At 42.5% G+C, this 27,512-nt stretch overlaps 3 protein-coding genes and 1 long non-coding RNA gene across 5 annotated transcripts; 1 reads left to right on the top strand and 3 right to left on the bottom strand.

The window, feature by feature from the left end:
- The first annotated feature begins 11 nt into the window (after positions 1-11).
- Positions 12-26,311, top strand: LOC116220517. The gene is made up of 4 exons (XR_004163708.2): positions 12-1,336; positions 6,385-6,390; positions 14,604-14,608; positions 26,299-26,311. It is a non-coding gene; the product is annotated as an uncharacterized LOC116220517 (long non-coding RNA).
- On the bottom strand, positions 5,435-8,601 carry LOC105907235 (G-protein coupled receptor 182-like). Its single transcript, XM_012835527.3, has 2 exons — positions 7,947-8,601; positions 5,435-7,275 (listed from the first exon to the last, which is right to left on the bottom strand). Exon 2 carries the CDS (start codon positions 7,270-7,272, stop codon positions 6,199-6,201), a length of 1,074 nt encoding a protein of 357 aa, XP_012690981.2. The 5' UTR covers positions 7,273-7,275; positions 7,947-8,601; the 3' UTR covers positions 5,435-6,198.
- LOC105907834 (phosphatidylinositol 5-phosphate 4-kinase type-2 gamma-like) lies at positions 10,609-19,310 on the bottom strand. Of its 2 annotated transcripts, none has more exons than XM_012836233.3 (10): positions 18,818-19,310; positions 18,317-18,414; positions 16,634-16,730; positions 15,681-15,830; positions 14,150-14,296; positions 13,316-13,354; positions 13,024-13,137; positions 12,508-12,790; positions 12,084-12,187; positions 10,609-11,730 (listed from the first exon to the last, which is right to left on the bottom strand). In XM_012836233.3, the coding sequence occupies exons 1-10, from the start codon at positions 18,971-18,973 to the stop codon at positions 11,650-11,652; spliced, it is 1,269 nt and encodes a 422-aa protein (XP_012691687.1). In that variant the 5' UTR covers positions 18,974-19,310; the 3' UTR covers positions 10,609-11,649. The 2 variants fall into 2 exon arrangements, with proteins under 2 accessions (XP_012691687.1, XP_031423603.1); XM_031567743.2 differs by having other exon boundaries at positions 19,164-19,310.
- On the bottom strand, positions 20,227-25,379 carry LOC105907225 (insulin-like growth factor-binding protein 5). Its single transcript, XM_012835516.3, has 4 exons — positions 24,529-25,379; positions 21,633-21,670; positions 21,394-21,513; positions 20,227-21,226 (listed from the first exon to the last, which is right to left on the bottom strand). Exons 1-4 carry the CDS (start codon positions 24,869-24,871, stop codon positions 21,113-21,115), a joined length of 615 nt encoding a protein of 204 aa, XP_012690970.1. The 5' UTR covers positions 24,872-25,379; the 3' UTR covers positions 20,227-21,112.
- Positions 26,312-27,512: the final 1,201 nt, after the last annotated feature.

Below are 27,512 nucleotides of genomic sequence, written 5' to 3'. Positions count from 1 at the left end.
CTGTATGTGTGTGTGTGTGTGTGTGTGTGTGTGTGTGTGTGTGTGTGTGTGTGTTTGTGACCTGTCCAAGATTTAGCAATGTAGAAGACTTTATGTTAATGAATGGGTTAGGTGTCTGCGTCAGGAGAGTGTGTTTGTGTGTGTGTGTCTGTGTGTGTGTGTGTGTGTGTGTGTGTCTGTGTGTGTCTGTGTGTGTGTGTCTGTGTGTGTCTGTGTATGTATGTTTGAGTGTATGAGGGTGGGTGAGAGTGAAGGGGAAACAAATCCATCTGTAGTAGTAGCTATAGTAGAAGGAACTCCGACAAGACAAAATGAGCAGGACTGGCTAGCATCAGTGCAGCGACAGGGCAAAGAGGACTGGCTGGCATCAGTGCAGCGACAGGGCAAAGAGGACTGACTGGCATCAGTGCAACGACAGGGCAAGCAGGACTGGCTAGCATCAGTGTGGCGACAGAGCAAGCAGCGCGTAGCCAAAGCGCCTGTGTGGAGTCCCACCTGTACCTGGTAGTGTCCAGACACCAGACCAACACTGTCTGTCTTTCTATCACACACAAACAAACACATACTCATGCTGTAGTTGGAAAGGCAACAGACCACCTGTTTGCGGACTCCCCAGCACAAGGCAACTTTGTGTGTGTGTGTGTGTGTGTGTGTGTGTGTGTGTGTGTGTGTGTGTGTGTGTGTGTGTGTGTGTGTGTGTGTGTGTGTGTGTGTGTGCGCAAGAGTTGTACACCTTGGGCCAGCAGGAAGGAGTGCAGTTTCACCTCTTCAATTCTCTAATGACCCCCCATAACCCCTTGCCCCCGCCCACACACACACACACACACACACACACACACACACACACACACACACACACACACACACACACACACACACACACACACACACACACACACACTCCCTCACAGTGTGCAGTGCATTTTAATGACTTTGCATTGCCAGAGAGCAGGACCAAGCCTGGTGGGCCATGTGCCACTGCCCGCTGCCTGTGGATTCTGGGCCTGCTCCCAAAGCCCGTGCTGGAACAAGCCCGACACCAGTCACCACGGTGGTGAAGGACAAGCCAGCCGGACAAAAGGGAACCTTTAATAATCCAAAAACTGATTTCAGAATGCATACAGAACGGACATCTGTTCCGGTGTCCAGTCCCCGCCCTCACCTCTGGAATCGGATTGGATTGAGGAGAGGGGTCTGTGGGTTCTGTTTTTCCAAGGTCACAGAAACAGGACAAGGTCACCGACAACCCTCTGCTCAGTCTCCAGGATGAAAAAGAAATGATGCGTCATGAAAACTGTTCTGATGACCAAGCTGTTTTGTGTGGAAAAAAAAGGGAGTTATATTAAAAGAATGAAAAAAATGAATGTAATGAAAGCATTCATATGCTGAAATTGAATGAATGCTGTAAGTGACCAGCCAATAGTCCACCAATAGTAAGACTGAAAGCTCTTTCACAGAACTCTTAATACATGGAATGTCTGTCAGCTGTCAATCAAAGTGGAAAGAACTGCTGAGTGGAGTACTTACATTCATATGACGGCACACATAGAAATAGTCTGCCGTGACAAAAAAAAAAAAAACATAACAATGTATGGAATTTCTACTTCAAAAAGAGAAGACAAATAACTGTACAGGATATTCAAAATGCTATTGAAAAAAAAAGAAGATTGTTAGACTACATTATATTACTGATGACAAATAGTGTTCCCATGTTTGAAAACTGTGACTGTATGTACTGGAGTTTTTATGACTTGATTTCCTGTCTGTATTCGCATATACAGAAATTACGACTTACTGTTTAGGAGTTTGCATCAGGTCATGAGCTATACTTTTCTTCTCCTTCGTTTGGTCAAAATAACTACAAAAAAAGAGTCAAGTGTTGGGATACGCGGTACACGTGAGGGACCACATGGTATCATCAGGATGTATCTTAGCAACCTGGTGTTGTGCTTATCAGTCAGTCACACTGCCAAGCTCTCCATGTCGACGACACAGTGTGAGAGAGAGAGAGAGAGAGAGAGAGACATGCCTTTGAGTGATTGAATGTATCTCTGAATCCCTCTATTTGAATGGGTTCCTATGTCCATGTTACAAATCCAGGGACCATTGTGAATGTAAGCTACTTTGTGTTTGTAGTTTCTGATGAATACAAGTGTGAAGAAGTTTGTTTTGGGGAGTACTAAAATAACTAATAATGGATGTTTGTCACTGTTCAACCAGTGACACTACCTACAATATAGAGAGGTTTTATTTTGTGTTCCCACAAAACATCCAGTTATTTTGTGCCAATTGAAAAATGGTTATTTTGAACGACTACTATCAATTTATCCTGTTATTTACACAAGGCTGTTGTTACATTAAAAAAAGTAACTTTCATTGTTGTTTTGAACTATTCTGGCATAGTAATTTCAATTTAAAAATGGTCATTTGGCATATCTACTATCAATGTATTCTGTTATTGACACAAGGTTGCTCAGATGGTTGGTACATAAAAACAGACTTTCATGGTTGTTTCTAACTGTTCTGGCATAATGACCAGCCTGGGTCCCCTGCTGGCAGAACAATGAAAGTGCTCCTCAGTACTCCCACTGAAAATGCACTACAAGGTAAACATGCAGTTTAATTGATGAAGGTCTGCCTTTCTGGACATTTAATGGAGCAAATAAGGGAAACAGAGAAATAGTCCACCTCCAGTAGCGGAGCAGACCTTTGTAAATCAGAGGTGGTCTATCATGAGTCTGAGCTGGTAGTCGTAACCTCAGCTTCACCTTTGTAAATCAGAGGTGGTCTATCATGATGCTGAGCTGGTAGTCATAACCTCAGCTTCACCTTTGTAAATCAGAGATGGTCTATGAGGCTGAGCTGGTAGTCATAACCTCAGCTTCACCTTTGCGCCCCCAAAAAAACAGTGTCTGTTGTCAACGTGAGCTTCTCGTCATTTTCTACGCGTGTATATGAGCCATGGGGCATTCTGCTGTCTCTCTTCCCAATCCATTTTCATGAGGAGGGGTTTAATGGAGTTCTTTTGCCCTCATTTTTATGTGAAAACAATACAAAGCAAAGTAATAGAAACGGAAACAGAAGACTACTCAGAACACGAATAAATCCTTTATAAAAATGTTGTGTGGTTGATTTGACTAGCGTACTGGTGATCGGCTCCTGTCTGTCTGTCTGTCCATCTATCTGTCTGTCTTACTGTTGCCCGTCTGTCATCTGTCTATACACAAACCTTACAAAATATGAAATTATACAATAAACCTTTCCAACAGTAATCAGAAATAGAATATGACACTCCAGTGGAGTTAAAACCGTATGCAATAGTGTGGCAATTCTCAAAAGAACAATATACTTTTCTGTCAGTTAAACAGTAAAGTCTTCTGCCCTCAGTACTCTGGGTGTTTAGACCTCTGCTGAGATTGAAAGGTTTTCATGTTACATGAAATTACAATGGCAATATCATTATTGTTGCAGAGGGCACAGAATATCCTTACACCTCCATCTTACCTAAACTTTGAAATAAGTTTCACTTTGTAAGCATCTACCAGATATCTTAACCTTATGCACAGCATGCATTTGCTGTATATAATAGACTCCAATTCTACACTTGTAAAAAATCTGGAAGCTTTTAAGTGTTTTTAACCACATGGTTTTGAAAGGATCCCTGAAAGATTGTTATAAAGCTTTATAAAGGGTTATAAAGGGTGTGCTCAGCCAGAGAGACCAATTTTCTATGGATTCAAGGTTTCCTCAAGGAATGGCTCTTCAAGTTGAAATAATATACAAAAAACTCCTATACAAAACGTGTAGTGTAAACATTGATTACATTATGTACACATACACACAAACACCTACACACCCACACCCACACACTAACCCACACGCATAAGTGTATGATACAAATCTTGAAAACAGTGGAATCACGAATTGCAAGCATGCACAAAAGAGTTGCTGACACACTCACTGTGCTTCCCACACAATAACAGGAAACGGCCAGTTTCGCTGGATTCTGAGCAAATTCTACTTAGTGAGAGCAAGATTTAGGAAGTCGTTTGGGAAGAAAGAACAACTGACCTGGCAAAACCTCTCTTGCACAACCATGTTGAAAGCTACGGCGTGGCTAAACATGGGCGCCTACTAATGATGATGTTTCAGAGAGAAACTGCATGTGGCACAGACCTGTTTGGAGACGCAGCATCACAGCAGAAGATTTTAATGGGACATTTACACAGTTTCACACTGAACAAACATCTGGAGGGCTATCAGCCAAAGACACAAAAAAAACGAATGCTTCACACAAGTATGTGTAATGTGTTTTTCTTATGAAGGCTGCAGCCCCACTGCAAGATTTTTAAATGCTTTGTAGGGATAGAAATGAAAAAGTGCTATTAGTTTTTCCATTGCATTAACTATCCAACTAGTTTCAAAAATCCAAAGTACAGTTTCCTTTCACTAATCTAATTTTTACTAGCTTCCACAATAAAAGTTTAAGAGGAGCACAATGGTGTTAAACACTAAAGGACTGGTTTATCTACATTTACCATACCTATTCATTAATTTGCCAGATGGTTGCATCCAAAGTGACTCACATATGATGCACAAAAACACACAGACAAAAACACATTCTTTTTTTTCATCAACAGAGAAAGGAAAGTGCAAGATTCATCATACTAAAATGCCAGATAGCCGTGAGGAGACTGGAGGAAATGTGGACAACAGGTTCCAGTGGATGCCTGACGCAGCTAAAGAGCGGGAAACCGTTCCTTCCTGGACCTGTAAAACTGCAAAGTAATTCCATTTTGATGGGACACAAGTCTCAAAACAGGGTATGCAAGCCCCTTGGCATTGGGTAATGGCCTTGTTTATGGAATACTGTTGGCGTCAGTTACAGTTACAAACGTGACGTCAGTTGCACTCTTAGATGGCATGTCTGAAACGGTTCCCCTTCTGAATTTTTTTTTATTTCAATTTTTTATTTTTAGATTTCAGTGTACCATTTTAGTATGAAGTCCTTTCACTGACAATAAATGTTTTAATCTACATGTTTTAATACAACAGAAAGACGTCGCAAATATATTGCAATTTCGAGCTGTAGTGAAGGAAGAAATTTAAAGAGTGAGATGTCAGTGTTGGCAATTACCTAGGCTGCTGAAATTTTACTTATATTATATATGCATGCATCATTATATCTTAATTTCAATATTCAGTAAATTATCAATATCAATTTTATATCTGACTTCCGCATCGTGTATCAATACCTTTGTATATGTTGAAGATATATCGTGTATCATTACCCTTGTATATGTTGAAGATTAAATCTGCATAGATTCAGATTCTACAGGTGGAGGTTAGACACAATAGAACATTTCATCCTGATAACCTTAACGGTGTTGATGATGTCGGTGTCCAAAAAAGCTACAGCACACTTTAGACAGGGTAAGTGGAAAATTAGTGTGAGGGTACCTTTATTCAAATTGCCATCATTTTGTAATCTTTTGGTATTTCAAACTTTGCCTGTGCCCATATCTGGAGTACGGATATATATGATAAATATTTGGAGAAAAACTGAGTTGGTCATGTAGGGACCTGCAAGTGAGTCGGCATGGAATGGCCCATTTGTATTTGGGAAATTAGAGCAAAAAGAGAAGTTGCATAGAGACTAGGCTGGCGTTAGATGATTAACGAAAAAGTATCGTTAATTTGGCGAAAATATTTCAACAGATTTTTCTGCTACAAAATGAAAGGCAAAATGGCAGAGCTATGTATTTCTGACAAATGTGAAAATGAAGTAATACGATTACAGATAAAAGGCCAGTTAATATGTTAACCGGTGTATTAAGCAAGTAGCCATATCTAAACATAAGGTAGTGTTAGTTATCTTACAGCAGGTCTATTGGATTTCACAGCCACTTAGAACCACAGTAAAAATGTACACTCAGATAGGTCAGGCAGCAGATAAGAGACATTGATTCCTAAAACAATCGCACTGAGGAGAGCATTCAACTGTGCAACCATGTTTACATGCTTGATTGCTGGATAGAGACGGCTAACTAGATGTTCTGCTGGGTTGTTCTCAGTCGCACATTACATGTTCTTCCATTCTCTCTCTAAAAGAGATGTCTGTCTGTTCCAGGACCATCTTGCTTCTCCTTAATCATCTCCGCTTGTTAAACGTCTTCCGGTTAGCTTCGGTGTTACGACTTAGGAGTCCACGTCTGAGTGACTCGTGCTGGCGTTGCTCGTCTTCCTCGGGTTAGCGTTCTGGGGCTTGTCCTTCCTCTCGACCTCCACGCCGTCCTCCGCAGGGGCCGTTGCCTCCTTTCTCAGGTAATGGGCGACTGCCCTGAAGAGGCTCCTACGAAAGCCTGGGTTCAGGAAATTGTAGAGGATCGGGTTGACAATGTAGTGGAGGTGGGTGAGGGAGAACAGCACGTTAAAGGAAAAATATAACATGTTTGTGGAGTTGCAACTTAGTATTAGTGGGTCGAGGTCGTCCACCATTATTAAGAGACTGACAAGGTGGTATGGTAGCCAGCACACCACAAATGCTGCAGAGTAAATGTGAAACATCATCGGGCTCACGCCAATGGATCTTTGAAGCTCTGGTGACTCCTTCAAGGCTTTCACTATGAGCCAGTTGCAGGTGATAATGATGGCCCCGGGGATTAAAAACTGGAAGATCATTGAGGTCATGGTGATGACGACCACCCAGGTGACGTAGTCTTTCTCAGGCATGAGGTAGCAGCCAGGCGCGTGGTACTCCACCAACTGCACGTTGGTCACCATCAACGGCGTCAGCACAAGAGCGAAGATCCAGCACCCGGCACAGATCAGCGTTCGCCGTCGTTTTTCCGCCGGTCCCCAGGGCCTCGGCAGGGGGCCGCGAGTGACCGCCACGTAGCGCTCTACCGTCAGGTACGCGATGAAGAAGGAGGTGCTGTAGTAGTTGAACTCGTAGAGGAAGTTGGTGAACCGACACAGGAACTGGCCCCACACCCACACGTAGTCCAGCATGACCTCCAGGAGGAAGACGGGCATGACCGTCATCACCATCAGGTGCGAGACGCAGATGTTGAGCGTGCAGAAAGTGGCGGGTCTGTGCGAGTGGCGGCGCTGCCAGTTGACCCACACGACGGTGCAGTTTGCCACCAGGCCAGCCAAGAAGGCCAGGAGGTAGAGGAAGAAGATGACGATGCGTCTGGACTTGTAGTCCATCTCCATGGTGCAGTGGAAAAATATGTCCCAAAACAGATCGGTGGCATTGCCGTCGGACATCGTCTGGTTTTGAAAGACAAATGAAAATATGCTTAATAAACTACCATACTGTAAAACTCAAAGCCGACATTGAATAGACCCCTGAGGCAATCAGAGCAGCTCTTGTCACAGTACGTGGATAAACTGATCATTGAAATAAGCCAGTCAAGTCAGACCATAATTCTAGCACAAACATTTTACTACTACATAATACATTTTCTACTCATCATAATAAACCATCTATAAGATATTTATAATTCTTAGGTTAGAAAGCATGTTGGTAACACTATATCAAAGAGCCGTCATTATATCACAGTTCCATCACTGCAAATACCATAAGAATGTACCACACAAATTTTCAATGTCTAAAAACACATTGATAACCGTAGTCTTGCTTACAAAAGTACAAATGTATTAGTGTGGCGTTACCCATTTGTTACTCTAAATGTTACCCTATAGAACACTATAACTAATTGTATAGTTATGCATCAAGGGCATGCTATTATAAAGTCTGATCCTAGTGTTTAACATATGACTTCATTATCTAAAATCACACTTCTGCCATATCATTATTATATATTATTTCAATGCATCAAGGGCATGCTATAATAAAGTCTGATTCTAGTGTTTAACATAATGACTCCATTATCTAAAATTACACTTCTGCAATATCCTTGTTATATATTATTACTTACCAGCTTACAACACTGTGCTTTCTCTGTAAAAATGAAGAGTTCAGAGCACTACTAAGGATCTACTGGTCGATTCCGTGAGTCTTCCCACATCTACCTCGTTCTAAAGGATTCTTCTTTGTGCTCAGTGCAGTATTTCCAGATTATACAATTCTATTGTGGTCTTCTGGAAGTTTCCTTGGCGAAAGTCATAAGTGGTGTGCTCCACAAAGTGTTGTGTGTGTATTCCCGTGCCTCTCGAATGAGTGTCCTTCCAGTGAGAGGGCCGTTTTCACCCAGGTGAGAGGAGCGCAGTGGTGGCACTCTGGGCTTATGAGCAAAGACTCAGCGATAAGGGAAACTCACTGGTTTGTCGGGAGACTTGTAGGAGGATGTGCGTCAGGATATAAGGGGTCGTTGGGGAAAGCTGTGGGGACATACTGTGTGAAGTGACATACTGTGTGAGGATGTTCGTCAGGATATAAGGGGTCGTTGGGGAAAGCTGTAGGGACATACTGTGTGAAGTGATATACTGTGTGAGGATGTGGCTCAGGATATATGGGGTCGTTGGGGAAAGCTGTGGGGACATACTTGTGTGAAGGAAATGAATGAGGTGAGGGGTTGGGGGCCTTGATAACTTGTGAAACTGTCCAACTACTAAAAACTCGAATCAAAAGTTCTACTTTACATATTGCCAGTGATTATTTTTTCCCCCATTTATATGAAAAGACTTATAAGCATATAACTATAACCATAAGTTTCAGCACTATACTGTTCAGCCTGCCTTGCCTTCATCTGTGTAGGTTCAGTGTCCTCAACCTGGCAACCCACATTAGCTTCCAGTCTGGGGAGGAGGAGGAGCTCAACCTGGCAACCCACATTAGCTTCCAGGCTGGGGAGGAGGAGGAGCTCAACCTGGCAACCCACATTAGCTTCCAGGCTGGGGAGGAGGAGGAGCTCAACCTGGCAACCCACATTAGCTTCCAGGCTGGGGAGGTGGAGGAGCTCAACCTGGCAACCCACATTAGCTTCCAGGCTGGGGAGGAGGAGGAGGAGGGGGGAGACAACGCTAACACACTAGTCTGGTCTACTGATGGCTCTTTTCAACTGTCTAAACGCCATACAGTGTTATTCTGATGTAAAGCCTATATTCAAAGTGTCATTTTAGTGCAAATCAACCGCTCAGATTGCCAATAATGGACATTGAATTCTCACTATGGATTTCTGAATAATGTAAATAGTTACTGATGCCCGTCTATTTTGTGTTTGATTGACAGGTGGTCTAGTAACACCAAAAACAGATGGAACAATGGAATTCCCGCTCATGATGGAACGTAACAGTTGCTTTTTAAAACCATGCATGTTATATTGTAAAATTAAAATCTACTTTTTTGTCTAACTTGTTTTATTTGACTGTGTAGGCTACCTATAATTTAATATTAGCCTAGATAATCGATATTAGGCTACATTAGCATATAAATTCAGCTGGTAATGAAGGTGTGATTTTCAATATAACTCAGTCAAAATGTTTAGTTTTTGTACAGATGAAGCATTACGTTTTAACATGAACTAGCATATGGTCGTCTGAAGTAAGTGGGTGAAATAAACCCATCTGTCTGGACTCGGAATTGGTTTGGTACAATTACCCACCGGCCTGGTTCAAAATAGCAATATTATCCCATTTGGATGAGCTAGGTTGACCCAGCATAGGGTTGGTCTTAATTACTAAGCAGCTGGGTTAAAACAGCACCTGATTTTGCTGGGTCAGTCCAATGGTTACCCAGCGGTTTAGAGAGCCCTCCTCTGCAGTCCAATGGTTACCCAGAGTGCACTCTGCAGTCCAATCGATACCCAGCGGTTTAGAATGCACTGCAGTACAATGGTTACCGAGCGGTTTAGAATGCACTCTGCAGTACAATGGTTACCTAGCGGTTTAGAGTGCACTCTGCAGCCGCTCTACTTCAGGAAAGAAACCTGCTTGAGATGTCAGGTAGGATTCTTTCAAATATTCGTAGTTCACAGGTCGGATTCTTTCAAATATACTACTTTCACTGCCATATCATGGTATACCTGTGTTTTGTATCAACCCATTGTTAAAAAAAAATATATATATATACTACTTTCAAATATTCATAATTCAAATATATCACGTATGACAAGGGGTTTAACAAGATAAATGTGTTAGATTCCCACTTGGTGGGCAGCTATCAGACAACATTGAAACATGGTTTTACTCTTTGTGTAATCAGTTGTAGGCCTTTGCAGATGTCTGTTAAGGTGCAGTAGTCCACAAGACTAGACACTGTGCAGATGTAACGCAGTGTGGTCATATTCAATCATCCCCTCGAATTAACGTTCATGTGATTGGCTGACATTGTAAGAGACATCTGATAGGCTGCTGCAAGAGAATGTCCTTTTGAAAAAATGCATTTGTGAATCAAGCTGTGTCATATGTCAAAATTCCACAAATAAATGCAGGGATGTTCACAGATGGTGAGCGGCTTGTAAATACACGTCTTTAAATAAAGTTTACAAAAGTTTGCGTTTGCAATTGTGATACGCACATTTTGAAACTATTGTAACTCCAAAGACTTTAACCTAAAGTCTTAACAAATTTCCGATGCTTGTTTCAAACTAAGATATCACTTAGAAACATATGGGTGACAAATTATGTCTAAGACAAGTATAACCTTTTATTTTTTTTATTACAGATATCTTCAAACACTCAGTAAATCATTGATATATTATAAATACATCTCACCACGACATGACTCTCATAACCTGACTGTCACCAAAAGCACAGACATCACCTGAGCCGTATCCTCACTTCAGACTAGCCTATCCTCAAGCCCTTGTCATAACCGCCACCTTACCCTAACCACGGTACCGATACATGCCAGGGAAGTGGAACACTCACTAGAACTCTATAAAACTCACTACACTTTGAGCGGGTTTGTCGTGGCGTGTGGAAATGGTGTGACAGACTGAACTAGCAATCTATTTAGCAAGCCAGCCAGCTAGTAGACTATCCAGTCCCTTGTCTTTACTGTATATCTGAACTCTCATTCTGTTAAAGTAAGCCCAGGATTAAACATCTAACGAACCAGGAACAACAACAATCCCTTACAAGACCCTCCAAGGTGGTTTTTAGCAAATCAAATGACAAAACAACCCCATAGTCAGAGACACAAACTGTCAGAGAAGACAACAAACTATCTGATTGGCTGCCGCCAGTGAAATGTGCTCCTCATTTGTTTAGGATGAAGCTTCACTCTTCACCCAATACACTCGTCTATGTCACAAACGCCAGACAGGCGTTTCTCCAACCAGAATTAATGGAAGACTTCGCTGGCATGTATCAGTACCGTAACCCTAACCCTAACACCAAGTCGGTGCCTAGTCTTCCTATGTCAACAGAAAACAGGTGAATCTTCAATATTACCTTACTTACAAACAAACAGCACATTGCAGCATACAGCATTACAGCACATAGTGTGTTTTGAAACCATAAACATGTCAATAACATTAAAGTTTAAATTATCAATTGCAATCCATCCTTGCACAATTCTACAGAGGTGTTCAGTGGACATTGACACTACAGCAGATGAATCACACATTTTATGTAACGCATGATATGAATAAGCATTCATTTTCAGTCAATAAATAAAGTAATTTTTGTAGGCAGCAGGAGAATACAACAATGCGATGCGATGTGAGATTGAAGAGCTCAGGCAAAAATGTTGGCGATGAATTCCCGGAAGCGTTTGGCATACTGCTCAGGGTGGACAGTGGAGATCTCGGCCCCAGCCTAAGTAAGACAAGATACACGTGGACTTATATTACTAACCAGGATCATAATCAATGACCAAAACGTGCACCAGTTACTGTACATTCACGGGTCTCATCGCATAGGTTCAACACAGAACATTACAACATCCAATTATAAGAAAACAAAAAGAAAACAACACAACATCCAATTATAAGAAAAATAATCTATACTAGTATACCATGCTATATTACACAATACTACCCTATACTATACTATACAACATGCTTTTTTGTCATACCTCTGAACCCACTTACAGCTTTAATCGTGTTGTGGAATGGGTATTTATCACTAAGTGTTAAACAGTTAGAAACATTACTTAATTAAACACTTACCCCATGTTTGACTGTTTTTGCAGCATGCGCTGCTTTCTTCTTGGTGTCATAGTGTGTCAGCACATCAATCAGACCCATGAAATACACCTCCCTCTGGGGAGCCCCTGAAACACAACAGGGTATGACATCATGGGATGTCCTCTGGGAGACAGCATTCCTTACTTTGAAATTTTGTGTTATGTGTCAGGCCAAACTAAATAATGAGTTACTATGAATCATGTGGGCCTTTGTGCTTTTTCTTTTCAAGTGCCTTTTCTTTTGAACATAGAACAAATATTGTGGTATAATTTTAGATCCTCCACTTGTCCTTTGTGGTTTTCGTTGGCCTAGTATTTTACCCCTCCCAGATTCATTTGATAGATAGATAGAAAGATAGATAGAAAATGACTACACTGGTTAAAAATAGATATCGTCACTCGCTCACCAACATCACTCTGAATGGCGTAGACGTCTACGTAGGGGTCAAACTCCCCAGGGCCGAAGGGCTTGAAAGAGTTCATGTACCCAGCGATGCCCTCGGGGGAGGTGCCGTACGAGCCCCCCACTGGGGGTGGCTGGGCAGGTGGCGCGAAGGGAATGCCGTTCTGCGTCTCTTCTCCCTCCTCAAAGGAGGAGTCGTCCGGCTCTTCCTCCTCTCGCTCACACCGGACGACGTCATGGATCCCCAGAAGCATGCTGTAGTCCATGATCCTTAACCGCACCAGGAACTACACACATACATGTTAATAAATATACAGGCGCGCGCACACACACACACACACACACACACACACACACACACACACACTCATGGATCCCCAGAAGCATGCTGTAGTCCATGATCCTTAACCGCACCAGGAACTACACACATACATGTCAATAAATATACAGGCGCGTGCGCACACACACACACACACACACACTCGGTCTCTGCCACGCACAGCTCTAGATCTCACCTCACCTCTACATCTCTGTTCAGCTTCTCCATCATCTTCTCCTTCTGCTCCTTGCTCACAAACACCTTCTGCATGTTGTTACGGAAATCCACATCTTTGTATGTGGGCAGCTCTTTCCCCTGTTTACAGTGAGATTAAATCAAGACGATACAGAACAAGACAATATTATCCAGGGCCATATCCAGATTTTTGATTGCACAGTGCAAATGCAATCCCTGATAGAGTTATTTAATTATGCTGTTAGTTATATGATGGAAAGTCAATAAAGTTGCCGTGTGATGACAACAGAACTCGTACCTTCTCCTTATCACTTGCTTCACGTGACACCAATGAGCCCTTCAAAAGATAAGTGGTCTTTTATTAAAACAGCCGTGAATCTCTTGATCTACTCAGTTCAACTCAGATGTAGAGCTTAGTCTATGCCATACCAACCGTAACAAAAATGGTTGCCTATCAAAATCGTAAAGAAATCCTCGTTGGTTTGGTCAAATGAGGAGACAAACCAACATGCTGTGTTTTACTCCTTTGTCAAAATGACGCCCCCTAGTGATCAAGCTAGACTTCACATGTGACCATACTATCAGTTGGTCAGAAGAACTACAATTACAATGAAATCAGAACCGGACTTTTTAACTTCTGAATGGTCAGCCCATTCGTCATGACACATGACACACACTTGACACATGACACAGAGCACGTGACTCATTGCACCGCTCAACCTCCAGGTGAGACTGACATAACGACACAACGAGTTAATACAGCTTTAAAGCATGTCACTGCACCTGTGTCATGTCGATATGACATATCAGAAACCCACTTAGCTGGTTAAGGCTTCTGCTAGCTGTGTGCATGTAAACATGTTCAGTATATCCTTGAATGTTCTCACAATTATCTGTTTATTTATAACATCGATTGATTATGCACAGTGTCCGTGCTTGCACACACAAGTCGACCACATGAGCCTAATGGACCATAATATAATGTTTTCCCTTTGCCTATGGTTGTAAATCTCTCTCTCTTTGTGAGTGAGTGTGTGTGTGTGTGTGTGTGTGTGTGTGTGTGTGTGTGTGTGTGTGTGCGTTGTCTGTTAAATGTGGCAACCCTACACCCAGTTGTCTAACAGTACTGTACCTTGAGGTCGTACTTCCTGTGGACCATGAGCCTGTGGCTGAACATGTTCCTCATGACCATGAGGTAGGTGTCCTCGCTGTCCACCGTGATGCGGTACAGGCCCAGGAACTGAGGGAGCAGCGTGCTGCCATGACAGGTCACTATGTGCTGAGAGGTGGGGACAAGAGAGGGGGAAGATGGAGTGAAAAAGAATCTTTATTAATCATTTTCGTTATTATTATTAATCATTAATCATTTTCTCTTTGGAAATGTGGTTAATTCACTTAACAATTAAATTAATACAATTAACAATACATATAATTATTACATATTATTAAAAAATAAACATTTTCAAAACGTTTCCAAACTTGGACCCTAGAACTCTTCACGCTCTGTTTGAACTTTTTTGTGGTTTTTGTTACCACCCCTTTTATTTTGTTTTGCAAGGAGTTTGTAAACACTTGAACATTGACAGAAGAGGTGTGACACGTCCTTATCTACAATACATCTGGTAGAATGGCAGTTGGAAAGACAAACAGACTTCATTCAAATAAGCTTCTGTGCCTGGTTAGGTTAACACTGGGTGAACTCATAGAAGGTGTCACAGTGATCAGGTGTTTGGCTAAAGCTTGTGGGTACATCTGTGGAAGTGAGCGGCTGGGGTGTTATCAGTCACTGACTTCTCGTTTCAAATTTGTTCCTGGTTCTGGAAAAACAGGAAGCTGATCTGAATGTATGGCTAAAACAAGAACAGGAACACATCTCGTATGTCATGTAACGTTACAGAAATGATGCCAGCTTGCATGTCTGGAAATATAACCGACGGCTGGTCACAGGTATATTGGATATACAGTTGAATTGGTTGAAGTTCAGGACCAGTTCAGGACCAGCTCAGGACCAGTTCAGGACCAAGTAGACACTAATCATACCAGATGCCAGGCCAGAACGGTACCAAAGCCAGCTGCTGTTTAAGGCTACTAATTGATATTAGGCTGCACTAATAAGGCTACTAATTGATATTAGGCTGCACTAATAAGGCTACTAATTGAAATTAGGCTGTAGTTATAATGCTACTAATTAATATTAGGCTGCACTAATAAGGCTCCTAATTGATATTAGGCTGCACTAATAAGGCTCCTAATTGATATTAGGCTGCACTTGTAAGGCTACTAATTGATATTAGGCTGCACTAATAAGGTTACTAATTTATATTAGGCTGCACTAATAAGGCTACTAATTGATATTAGGCTGCACTAATAAGGCTACTAATTTATATTAGGCTGCTTTAATAAGGCTACTAATTGATATAAGGCTGCACTAATAAGGCTACTAATTTATATTAGGCTGCATTAATAAGGCTACTAATTGATATTAGGCTCCACTAATAAGGCTACTAATTGATATTAGGCTGCATTACTATTGAATATTTTAATGGACTAGCTCCATGTTTCAGAGGCAGAGTCTATCTGACTCTCATTGGTGCAGAACTAGCTCCATGTTCCAGAGGCAGATTCTATCTGGCTCTCATTGGTGCTGGAGGCGTGAGGCCTACCTCGTGGTACTCAGAGAGAATGTTGAGCATGTCCGCCACCTCCTCGCTGGAGATCTGCTTGATGATGAGGGTTCGGTCATAGGAGGAGAGCAGCAGACCCTCCTCCTGGGAGTCTGGGTCCTGTACTGGGGGGCTACGCACCAGGGATGCCTGGAGAAACACAACAGAGCAAGAGACTCATCATGAGCGTCCCTTTGGCACTTAACATGCACATTAAGAGATCTTGTGCAGTTACGTCGTTCCAGAGAATAAGAATGTGGAAATGCTATCATGCAATGTAGCACATGAAGCAGGGTAGAGACAACAAACAGATAAAAACAATCAAAGAGACAACAAAGAGACAACAACAAACAAAGCGACAACAAAGAGGCACACCTGTGATACGGTGACTGGGAAAATACAGGACCATAAACAGAATACGGCAGGAATATTACTACACTTTATGTTTAATAAAGGTGGATAAAGATGCTGTGTTTGTTGACTTGATAGCTGTTCCACCCCCTCAAAGTAACAGCTGTGCCTGTCAGCCTCTTCTTCCTCATTATTATTCTACATCAAGGGCAAGGGCATCTTTAAATACCTGTTCCAGAACTGGCCACATACAGGTTCTAAAAGATGATTTCTAGAGAGCATGTGCTGAGAGAGAGAGCTGTTGGCTGTCTCATAAACTATGCAAATGCCCATTCAAATGATGCTGGGTGGGTCTTGGTACACTGCGTACTCAGTACAACAGAATCGTGTTTATTGGCCAAGTGAGTTTACACATACAAGGAATTTGATTCCGCGTTTAGTGGCTCTCAATGTACTTACACAGAAATATATATATATAACAGTTTAGGATCAAATAAATATAATATAATATAATCATTTGTAGTCAACTGTGAAACATCAACGTGTGTGTGCGTGCCTGCTACGCTGCAGAACAAAAATGGCATAAGTCTACGTGTTCACACCTGGTAGTCCAAATCTTCGATGCCAAATCGCTCTCTGAGGTTTCGAAAGACCTGTGGGCAGTACTCCTTGAACTTGAAGTGGCCGGGGAGGTTTTCCCTGTAGAGAGGATAAGAAGAGTAAGCTTACTTGAAAGTTATTACATAATACTACGCCATGTTGTTTCACTGTAGCTAAATTGGCTGAGCAAGGTGCTAACTACACCAGGGCTATGGGTCAACATCCAGGGAGTAAAAATACTTGTGTGTATCTATAAAATGTGTATCTATGCAATAATGTAAGCTGCTTTGGATAAATGCATCTGATAAATGTAATGCCATGAGAGCTACTGGTTAACTAATATGGGCACAGAAGCAGTCTAAATCTTGACCTGGTGGATGTCTAGCATCTGTCTAGAGAGAGAGAGGTAACTAGCATCATTGAATTTTGAGTCGCTCTCCTTTTGTTAAATCCATGACAGCTAAGGCATACTGAGCCATTGAGTGGTACTGTATTGTGAACAAAACACTGTGACCAATACACACACACACACACACACACACACACACACACACACACACACACACACACACACACACACACACACACACACACACACACACACACACACACACACACACACACACACACACACACACACACACTGTGCTCTCTATCTCAGGGAAAGCCACATAGGGGGTTTCAGTGTTGCAACCTCGTGGTTTAGACCGTATGAAATCCCCCAAAAGGTCCTCTAGCAGGACCTAAATACCAGCCCAGATTAAAGGATTGAAGAAATCTCATGCAAGCCAGAGAAATCTCAGCCTCTTGCCCATGCCATGAAACCAAGAATAACAACATTAGTAGAGTGACTGGTGACCTAATATTCTCGATTATACACAAACACACACACACACATTCACAAACATGAATTTGCTCACTTTTTCACATTGCTCACTTTTTCAAAACCACACTCACTATGTACATCTCACACTATCTCTCTGTATCTCTCTTTGTCACACACACAAACACAGAAGGAGAGACAGAGTGAGAGAGAGAGAGAGAGAGAGAGAGAGCTTTTCACATTCCTTTCAGTGGACATGTGTCATCGATGGTCTAATTGACCAATTCCTCTCTCTCTCTCCCTCTCTTTCTCTCTCTCTCTCACACAGAAATGGCCTGTGTTTGTGTGAAGTCTAACCTGACACTGAGTAACCTCACCCTGTTTCTGCTTCAAACTTTACCTTAGTTTCTTTCCGGACCCATCAGCTCCACAGCAGTGTAGACACTTGGAAGTGTGAAGTTGAAACTTCTGAATAACCTATCTAGAATTGCTATTTCAACTAAAGTTTTGATTTCATATCAGGAAGTTCTCAATGTTTATGCTCTCTGTTAACAAGCATGTAGAGGTTCCGTGTCTACAGTGTCAATCCTCTAAATCCTTTGGGAAAGGACACAAATGAACTCACTGATAGTGTTTCACTATCATTCACAGTAGTACTATTTGTTAAGTTAAATTTAGGCAGTTTTTAATATAGACACCCATAGGCCTCTGCGGAACTAATACTGAGTGAAGAACATTGCAGTGAGCTAGGTAGATCAGTAGACTTCAAAGTATATCTCATTTTGGATTTGAATAAGGGTGGGAGCTACAGACGAACAGTGCATTTTGTTGTGATGGTCAGACAGATCCTGGAGAGGCTCACTTGTTGAAGAAATGGTTGTTCACTTTGATCTTGGTGTTGGCTTTGAAGTCGTCTGGCAGTAACATGACAGGAACAGGTATCTGGGACAGGTCATTTATCTGCAGGGAGTAGATAGACACTGTGTAAACGCAGGTGGACATGTGTGAAGATGGACATACATTCATACACATAAGCAAGCACACATACACTCACTCTAACAAGGCAATGTACAGACACACATTACATTGGCAGGTGCACTCCAGGTCATTCCGACAAAATGTAACACAAATTACATATGGCTCACAAATACACACACACACAAAGACACAAACACACACCACAAATTGTATTGTACTTTTGTTATTTGTCGTTTGCTGCATACATTTAAATACATGGATTCAAATTATTACTATCATCATCATCATTATCACCATCACCAATCGTCATCACCATCATAGACTCTCAACGGTTCGATATCACTAAGACCACACTTCAGTGCGACCACACAGGACGTCCACGTACCGCGTGATTGACGCCCCACATGAAAACACTCAGGACTGGATTGCTTGCCCGGAAGACTTCCACCTTCTGATGCACAAAATGCTTCTTCTTGCTCTTGGTTCGAGCGAGCTTAACCACGGGGTGCGAAGCGCAACCGGACTTACCGGGAGAAGACATTTCAGTGGTAGCTAAACCCGAGAAATTCAGAGTTCAAGAAATCGGAACTTCTCTGCGTCAGATACTGAAGTCTAACGGCCACCTGTCTCTTTCCGTTCCGTGCGCAACAACCAGGTGAAGGTATCCTTTGCGCGTGCCTCCCTATCGACCACTTGTAGCGATTTTCCACTTTGTCACTGGCTTAGCTTACCTAAACTTAGAGGGGTCCGACGATGTTCTCAAAACTTTGCTCATGGATGGAGTATTAATCCCGCTAAATCCCAGGTGTTTAATCAACATCCAAAACAAACACTTGCAGTCACTGACAGCTCAGTTGCCAAATGACGTCAGAGCCCAAGCGCGTGCTGAGGGACCGCCCAAATGTCCACCACATGGCCCAGTTTGACTGACCGCGTTGGGTGTCAATAACGCAATATGAATGAACCTTCACCAGTTCCCTGACTGAGTGAGCGTCATCGTCACATTAGAGCGTTTGAACAGGGTTTCAGTTCATTACTTGTAAACATCTGGAATGACAATTTGTGATGGCTAATGTCAGCGGTCAGTTGATTTTCATGTGACCTCTCTCTTTCCTTTTCTCTCTCACTGTCTCTCAAAACTCACAGGCTCAACACAAACACACACACACACACAGGCATGCCCACACACTCAGCCTGGCTTTATTGAATTTCTTAACAGCTTGATTAGATTTTCTGAGATCCATTCCTCCACCCAGAATTACTTTTTATTTCCAGTGGGCAAATTCTTGTATTCTCGTGTGTGTGTGTGACTACATCACCGCATGACGTTGTAACATTAATAATAAAAAAGACATATATTTATAAGATCTTTGCACTGCTCCAAAAGGGTTATGGCCTCAGTTCCAGAATGATAACAATCAGGGGCAACAGTCTGCTCACTCCAGCCCCGTCATGTGAAAGAGATTTTCAGATTACTGTTGCTTGGCTCCAGCCCTGCTCTGCCTCTCAACAAAGTTTGCCTTTGTCCAGGTATTCTCCTTCACAGACATGAATGTGTGCTACAATGACACTTTCAGAAAAGAGGAGGGAACTGTGCCTCTTAAAACACCGAAAAATAAACAGACCAGCAAAGAAAAAGACAGCAAAAACTTTATTTTCCCCCTCTGTTGGTCATTTCCTTTGAATGTGTATGGCTTTTCGGAGACGATGGATTAAGGTCCAGACACAAGGATTGATAACACAGTTGTTAACATGTGTACTGCTTCATTCACAAAAGCATTGGCTCACACATGGTTCGTATTTAATGTGTATTTATTCAAAATCAGTCTTTATCAGCAGTTATCAGCTTGCAAATGGCATTAAAGTTTCCACCCTGTTAGGTGGGATTTCACCATGGTACAAAAAGGTACACAAAAGAGATAAATAACAATGAAAATTATATTATAAAAATACAAAGTTTGTTAAATAATTCAATTTAACTTATAGGTTTATAAAAAAGTAAATATACAAACATATCTTGATAAGAGCATTGGTTGCTATGTGTTACACCATAGCGAGCCATACAGTTTTGGATGGCTATGATGCAGAGGAGGCACTGGTTATGTATCTGTCTTCATTCTATACCACACATCAGTGTGGGAGTTTGCACACATTCAGAAATGTTTTACGATTTAGTATCTGCGTGTCGCTCTGTGTGAGGTTTGTCAATTTGTTAGCTGTTTTGTTTTGATTCCAGTTTCTAATGTATTTTAAACCAATTTCAAGTTTAGGTCATGTTGGCTACTGGTGTCAGTTCGCCTCTTCCGCTGTGCCCTTTCAGTAAATACATTTGATGATATTTTTGTGTATGTTTATGACAAATCTTGTTTCCTTGCTGGTGTAAAAGAAAAGCTGTCCTAAACATATTTACACTATATTTATGCAGACAAATCTATCAAAGTAAATGTCCTGTGCATCTGAATCAAACCAATGGGAGGCAATATGAGACGAAAACCAAATGAGACCTTGTCTAGCTTCATGGCCAAGTGGAGTCCTGCACACAGAAGGGCTTGATGTCCTTGGTCTGGCACTATGTGATTGTATGTTTGTGTTTTTTTAGCTGGACAAATCCAGAGACGGACAGACAGACAGACAGACTCTCGACTGAGGAACTCAAGGGCACTGTGGCGAATGTTCCTTCTCACACACCCTCACAGGAAACAGTGCCATCCTCAGCCGTTCTTGACGGCATCTCTGCTCCGATTTCACTCACACACCAGCACTGGCCACGCTGCAGTCCCCTTGAGGACTTACACTGCAGAGAATGACAGAGAGAGAGAGAGAGAGAGAAAAAGGGAAAGAGGCATAAAGATACATTAATTAACCCTTTATGATGACTCCTACATGACATTTTCACTCAGCAAGCTGACAAAAAGACAGGCTCTGTATCGCACTGTTTTCTGTTTTTTTTTTTACACCAACCTGCTTCTTTCTGTAGAAACCTCTCCTGTCACAGTTTGGGATGTAAATGACCTGATCAGACTGGAAGATCGTTAGCACCAGACCATGGAGGATTACATTTTGTTCTTTACGGCAGGGACCCTGAAATCAAACACAAGACATAATGTGTATGAGGACGTGGCACATCAGGAAGAGTCAAATGTTTTTGTTTTTTTGTTTTTTTAATTAATTCTCAAAAGGTCATTGAAAATGACAATTACCTTTTCATAGTCCTCACTGGGTGTAGATGGTTGGGAGGCTAAAAAGAAAGAAAAATCAATTTATATCTTATGAAACAAAAGCCCCAACAGCAGAATTTTCACCAACTGTGTGCAGTATCATTTATTCACCTCTAGATGGAGACATTTGATAAATGCATCAACGTCTGCTCCCCAAGAATGTATTTACTATTAAGAGCGTTGCACACCTGCTTCCAATCCAGCGAATTTCTTTATTAATTATTAATTCTGTTTGGTTTGGACAGGGCGACACTTTATCAGATCTATTGATGTATCTTGTCAAACATAAAATAATGCCATCTTCATTTACAGGGGACCTATTGTTTAAAAACAACAAAAACAACAACAGGTGGCCAGTATGCAGATGAGGGAATAGCAGTGTGATCACAGACTCATCTGAGGATCTAAGTATGATGTTTACAGCTGATTCAAGCTGTGTGTGTTTGTGTGTGTGTGTGTGTGTGTGTGTGTGTGTGTGTGTGTGTGTGTGTGTGTGTGTGTGTGTGTGTGTGTGTGTGTGTGTGTGACATCTGAGGATCTAAGTATGATGTTTACAGCTGATTCAAGCTGAGCTGTGCAGTTACTGTAGTTTAACGCAGTTGGTGTCGTGACTCTTTTTTCTCACACCACATCAAAACAAAACAATTTAAAGTGTGTCAAGGGTGAAGCATCTCTTCCCTTCATCTCAACTCCCTCATAACACACTCTTTATTTTTCCTGAAAGTCCGAGCCATTACACAACAATTCTCTCTCTCCCCCTCTCTCTCTTAAACCATCTGCGTCAGACAGAATAACACATTAAAGGTTCACCCACTAAAGGCAAAGAGTTGAAGCTAGATGACAGAATAACACATTAAAGGGTCACCCACCAAAGGCAGAGAGCTGAAGCTAAATGAGACTGCTCCTACATCTTCCTCTACCCCCTTCCTCTCCCTCCCTCCCTCCCTCCCTCTCTCTCTCTCTCTCTCTCTCTCTCTCTCTCTCTCTCTTTCTCTCCTCCTCTCTCTCTTCTCATGAGTGCCCAGTCACAGCACAGAACAGATACAGACAGCACAGCGCTGCCGTGTCGTAAAACAGGGTGGATTCTTTCCTGAGCGGAGCGTACAAATTCAGCATTCCAGAGCGGCACCGGTCCAGTGTCTACGGTTTTAAGCCAACTACTATGTCTGCTCTCACAAGCACGGCCCACCCACAACAAAAGCCACTTCCATCACAATTACCAGCCCATAAATAACACTTAGTAGAGTTGTCTCCTGACAAAACGGTCCATTGAAAACATATACATCGTCTCTGAACTAAATAGACTATAAAATAATGAAATGGACTGTGGCCAAAGAAAATACACTTCAGTTCAGTTCAAAGAACCATTAAGGAACAACAGGGTAAGACCCGGTTCTTGGATATCTGAAGACCATTGAATGAACCTTCTCCTTAACAGGCCTACTCCCTTGGATAAAATACGACCTCATAAATGACAGTCGCAGTATAAAACTGATTTGTGACTGCTGTGCTCGCTGCTGACCGATAGCGTGGCGACCCCAGACGCATAACACAAGCATGAGTGTGTCGCCTGGCGTGACGGGGAAACGCACGTCATCACCTGCGCCACTTCATCGCCGTTCCATTTCAGCGGCTCATCATTCCTTCAGTCCGCATCACTCCCTAACAGGTTGGCTGTGCCTGCGTGTTTCCGTTGGCCACGCCACTCCCGGAGGTATGTTCAACAGCAAGCTCATCCAATACATCTCTCACCCTTCTCTTAAAAAATCTCTCCTCCACCACCCCCCCCCCCCCCCCCTCCCTACACACACACTCTTCCATCACAAAGTATGCACTTATATGGCACTTAGCCAGAGCCAAAGTCATGCTCTAAATCGTCCATAGCACAGCTGTCTACAGCTACGCCGTTCCCAACAATTTCAATTTACCTGGGGTGAACCACAAAACCAGCCTGACTAGATCCCTGCGTGGAGCCAGAGGATGTAAGGACCCAATGACTGTGCGCAGTTACACGAACCCCCCCGGATTCCTTAAGGCTGAGACAGCGACGTTACGAGCGTATCTTGAACTTGCCAACTCTCCACAGAGGGAAATCATGGGTGGGTTCAGTGTTACAACACAGCAGAAAGCATTACAGGGTCAATCAGGGTGAAGCAATTTAGGGATGAAGCTTCATGCCTTTGCCTGACATGTAAAGAAAGTAAAACGTTGAAGGGATTGTAGGATTATGTTTCACCTGAAATATTTAAATGGTTCTATCTTGTAGGGTTTTTTTCTGTGTTGACAGAGATACTACAGTTAAGTCACTTTAACAGTCCAAGTAATACTGTTAACCATTGGTAGAGTCAGTAATATGTCCATTGAATCAGAACAATGAGAAAAACAGGTTTAAAAAGAAACCTTCATTTAAATACTTCTAACACACGGTAAAACACAGCGCATGGTAACCAGACTGTCCTGTGTCAAGATGGTTCTTATTCAGGCTCAGATGAATGTTAAACCAAGTGGACCTGAACCTGTACTACTACTGTTTTAAACAAAGAATCACTGAACAACATGGGTTAAAGACGATCACCAAAGTGGGATTCACAACGCTAAATAAAAGAGAGCTCACACACACTCCTCCCTCGCCCTTTCCCACTTCCCTGAGCACATGGTTAAACTGCGCTAGGATGGGAGAAGGAAGTAAACAATAGAGCTGTCAAAAGCAGTGAAAATAAAGTAACCAATGGGTTTGTGGGGCGAGAACATTCCATTCTAAAAATTCCATTCTCTGCTCACTCTGCAAGGATGGAAAAAATTACCACCTAAAGCGGATCCAAACCTCAAACGTCTTTCCCCAAAAGCCGCCCCTCTCTAAGGATTTTGGAGTGTTTACCTGTGGTCTGTGGGTTCCCTGCGGTGGAGCTCTTGAGGTTGCTGCAGACCCCCCTGCCCTGGAGCAGGGCTTGGAGCGGGTTGGGGTTGCCCGGCGGGGGGTTGCAGCGCAGCCCCCTGGCGCAGCTCGGGGTGTAGACCCCACACGGCTCCCCCTGCCCCAGCGTCGCTGCCGCCGCGCTCTCCTCCCCTGGGCGCTCCGACGGCGTGGTGCTCCGGCCCTTGGCATCCCTGCAGGTGGGGCAGGTCCTGCGAACCCCGTGGCGGGGCACGAGTGCCCAGGTGGCTGGCACCGCGAGGGGCAGGATCACCAGGAGGGTCAGGAGGTTGGGAAACAGAGGCATTATTATGGTCTGTCCAGAGGCAAAGTCCTGATTCCAAAAAAGAGGCTGAAACAAGAGTGTTGCTGACCAAGAGTGAATGTCAGCCAGCTATCAGCTTCTGTTCTCCTCTCTTATCTCCTCTCTTCTCCTCTACTCTTCACTTCTCTTGTCCTCTCTTCTCTTTCCTCCTCTTTTCTCTTGTCTTCTCTTCTCTAGCTGTACTTGCTCTCTCTGCCCTTCTACACTGGCGCGCTCTTAATTGAAGCTGTGAGGCCGAGGTGGGAGACGCTCCCAAAAGCAGCAACCTGAGACTGATGATCAAGCACAACCAGACTGTTGCCTGGGACACCACTGACGGCAGCTTTTAAAGATCAGAAAGGTGGAGGGTGAGGGAAAAAGAGGAGGGCAGAGAGAGAGACAGACAGAGAGAGAGAGAGAGAGAACTCTTGTGTGTGTGTGTGTGTGTTTCAGTCCTCTGTTAATGGTGAAGAACATGGTTTCTTTCTATAGTGTACAGTCATAGAATCACATCAATTATTTTTGTACTTCAGATGGCATCTGTAGTGTGACATTTTATTCTTTCCAGTAACGGAGCACTCAAGCCTTGGAGGAGCAGCATTCATCGCGGGAAACTTTGTTTAGACCAGAGAAAGTTGGATTGGAATCAAATTATGTTGGAAGACATTATTGACCAGTACTTTTAACATCTGTGATTGTTTTTGTTTTTTTAAGAATCAAAAACTGTCTACAGTAGGCTACGGCACATTTACAAACTTTATAAAGACTGGGTTCATGCCGGTCTTTCAATCAATTTCAGTATTCAAAACTTCCAGGAAGTCATGTGTTAAAATTAATATGTGATGACACTTTCAGGAAAACCCTGCTATTAAGCGCCTGAGGGTGAATACTGCATTAGCCATCCCAGTGTCATATTGCATAAGATCCACTCAACTCACTTGACTTGAAATTCAACGTTATAATGCAAATTTCAGGGGAAATCCTTTTACCCTAATAGAAGAAAATTAAGCATATTGGGAACAGTTTCATATTTTTTCTAGCCATAGACCAGAAATGATAGAAAGTAAACGATGTAAAAGCACATGTTGGCTACCATAGAATGTTATTTGTTAGATGAACTACATCTGTAGACTAATATTCACGTCGGTGACATTCTGCGAGCGAAAACAAAAACGATAGAACGTGAATGAAACAACTGTTCATACAAAGATTTTACAGAGTCTTTTACAGAGACTTTTTCACGTGGATGGATCAGGTACATCTGGACAATCAAACGTGACTATGGCATCTATGACATCATACAGTAACTAGGCAACAGTGAACTATTAGCCCACATGGATATGAAAAAGTGTGTAGCTGTAAGTATCGCATCGTAGGCACACTACAAAGATCTCCTTTACGTGCCAAGCCCCTTTTTGGTTTCGATCCAGCACACGTCAGAACACGTAATGTATGAAGGAGCTTGTGAAGTCATTGATTATGACCTTTAACCTGACTAGCTGGCACAGTGAACTCTTAGGAATTCTCATCAAACTCTGCTCCTCAAATTTAACGTTAGTCTATGTTTGAGAAAAAAACGAAAACAGAAAACGAACGTTTCAAACAAGTTGGACATTTTCCTAATGGCATGCCAAGAACCAGCGGCCTCCGTTTCCTTTTTATGGTTTGGTCCACTAATTTAGCGACCACGTTCCTTCTGGTTTCTTTTCGGTCTGTATTTCTGTAACCTTTTTACCAGATCACATGCTGCATTTCTTATCAATTATACCTCTCAATACCGTGAAACTGTTGATTAACATAAAACAGTTGAAAACATGATTGAGACAGACAAAGATAGATAGACAGATAGATGGATAGATAGATAGTGGTAAGGAGTGATGACGCCCATCCAGTTATCTGTGTTTTATACGGTTTAACAGTGGTGATATGGCTGTGACAATCTGAAAAGGAAAAATAAGTGTTATGTCAAAGAACCAAAATGGGACCAACTAGAAAAGTGTAGCTAAGCCAACAATCTTAGATGGTTTTGTGCGTGGTCTGTGCAAAACTTCCATGCTGTTGAGAACCAAACATAGTTTACAGACAGTCACTGGCAGCTGAGATATGTCTTGGATCAAGATCACATCAGGGCCAGAGAGCGGCTCCACGGTCAGCCGAGATGTGCGTGACCATGGCCCTATAAACGTAGGCTACATCTAAGGCAGCACTCAAATGCTTTGTGGTACTTTTGATTGCAAGGCAGTGACTTTGAAGAACTGTTTCTGACAACAACTGAGCCTAATAGCATCCATCATACGGGAGATTTTCGTTAAGTGGATCACGTATCACACTCAGAGCCAGATTCATCAGTCACTCTCAACCTCGAAAGATGACGCATAGTCTCAGACATAGCCTACCGAATGTTATGCTGGCTTTTCAGGGATGGGAAAGTAGAGTCTTGGCATTGTGACAGGGTGCTTTAGTAGTTAAAGGGGGATAAATGAGGCACTTTTCTTTACAACATGTGAAAATTAATCTGTGTGACTACTCGGGTTTCGACTACACCTACGGGTAAACATTGCAGAGATTTTTTTGTTGCGGTTCCTCCTAGATCTAAGCTGAAAGAGCCCTACTGTTGTTTCTAAACCATCCCAGCTCCTCCCAT

Source organism: Clupea harengus, chromosome 5 (assembly GCF_900700415.2).
Source record: "Clupea harengus chromosome 5, Ch_v2.0.2, whole genome shotgun sequence".
NCBI classification, from domain to species: domain Eukaryota; kingdom Metazoa; phylum Chordata; class Actinopteri; order Clupeiformes; family Clupeidae; genus Clupea; species Clupea harengus.
The sequence above is the reverse complement of the archived record's forward strand: the minus strand, read 5'-3'. Positions and strand labels throughout refer to the sequence as shown.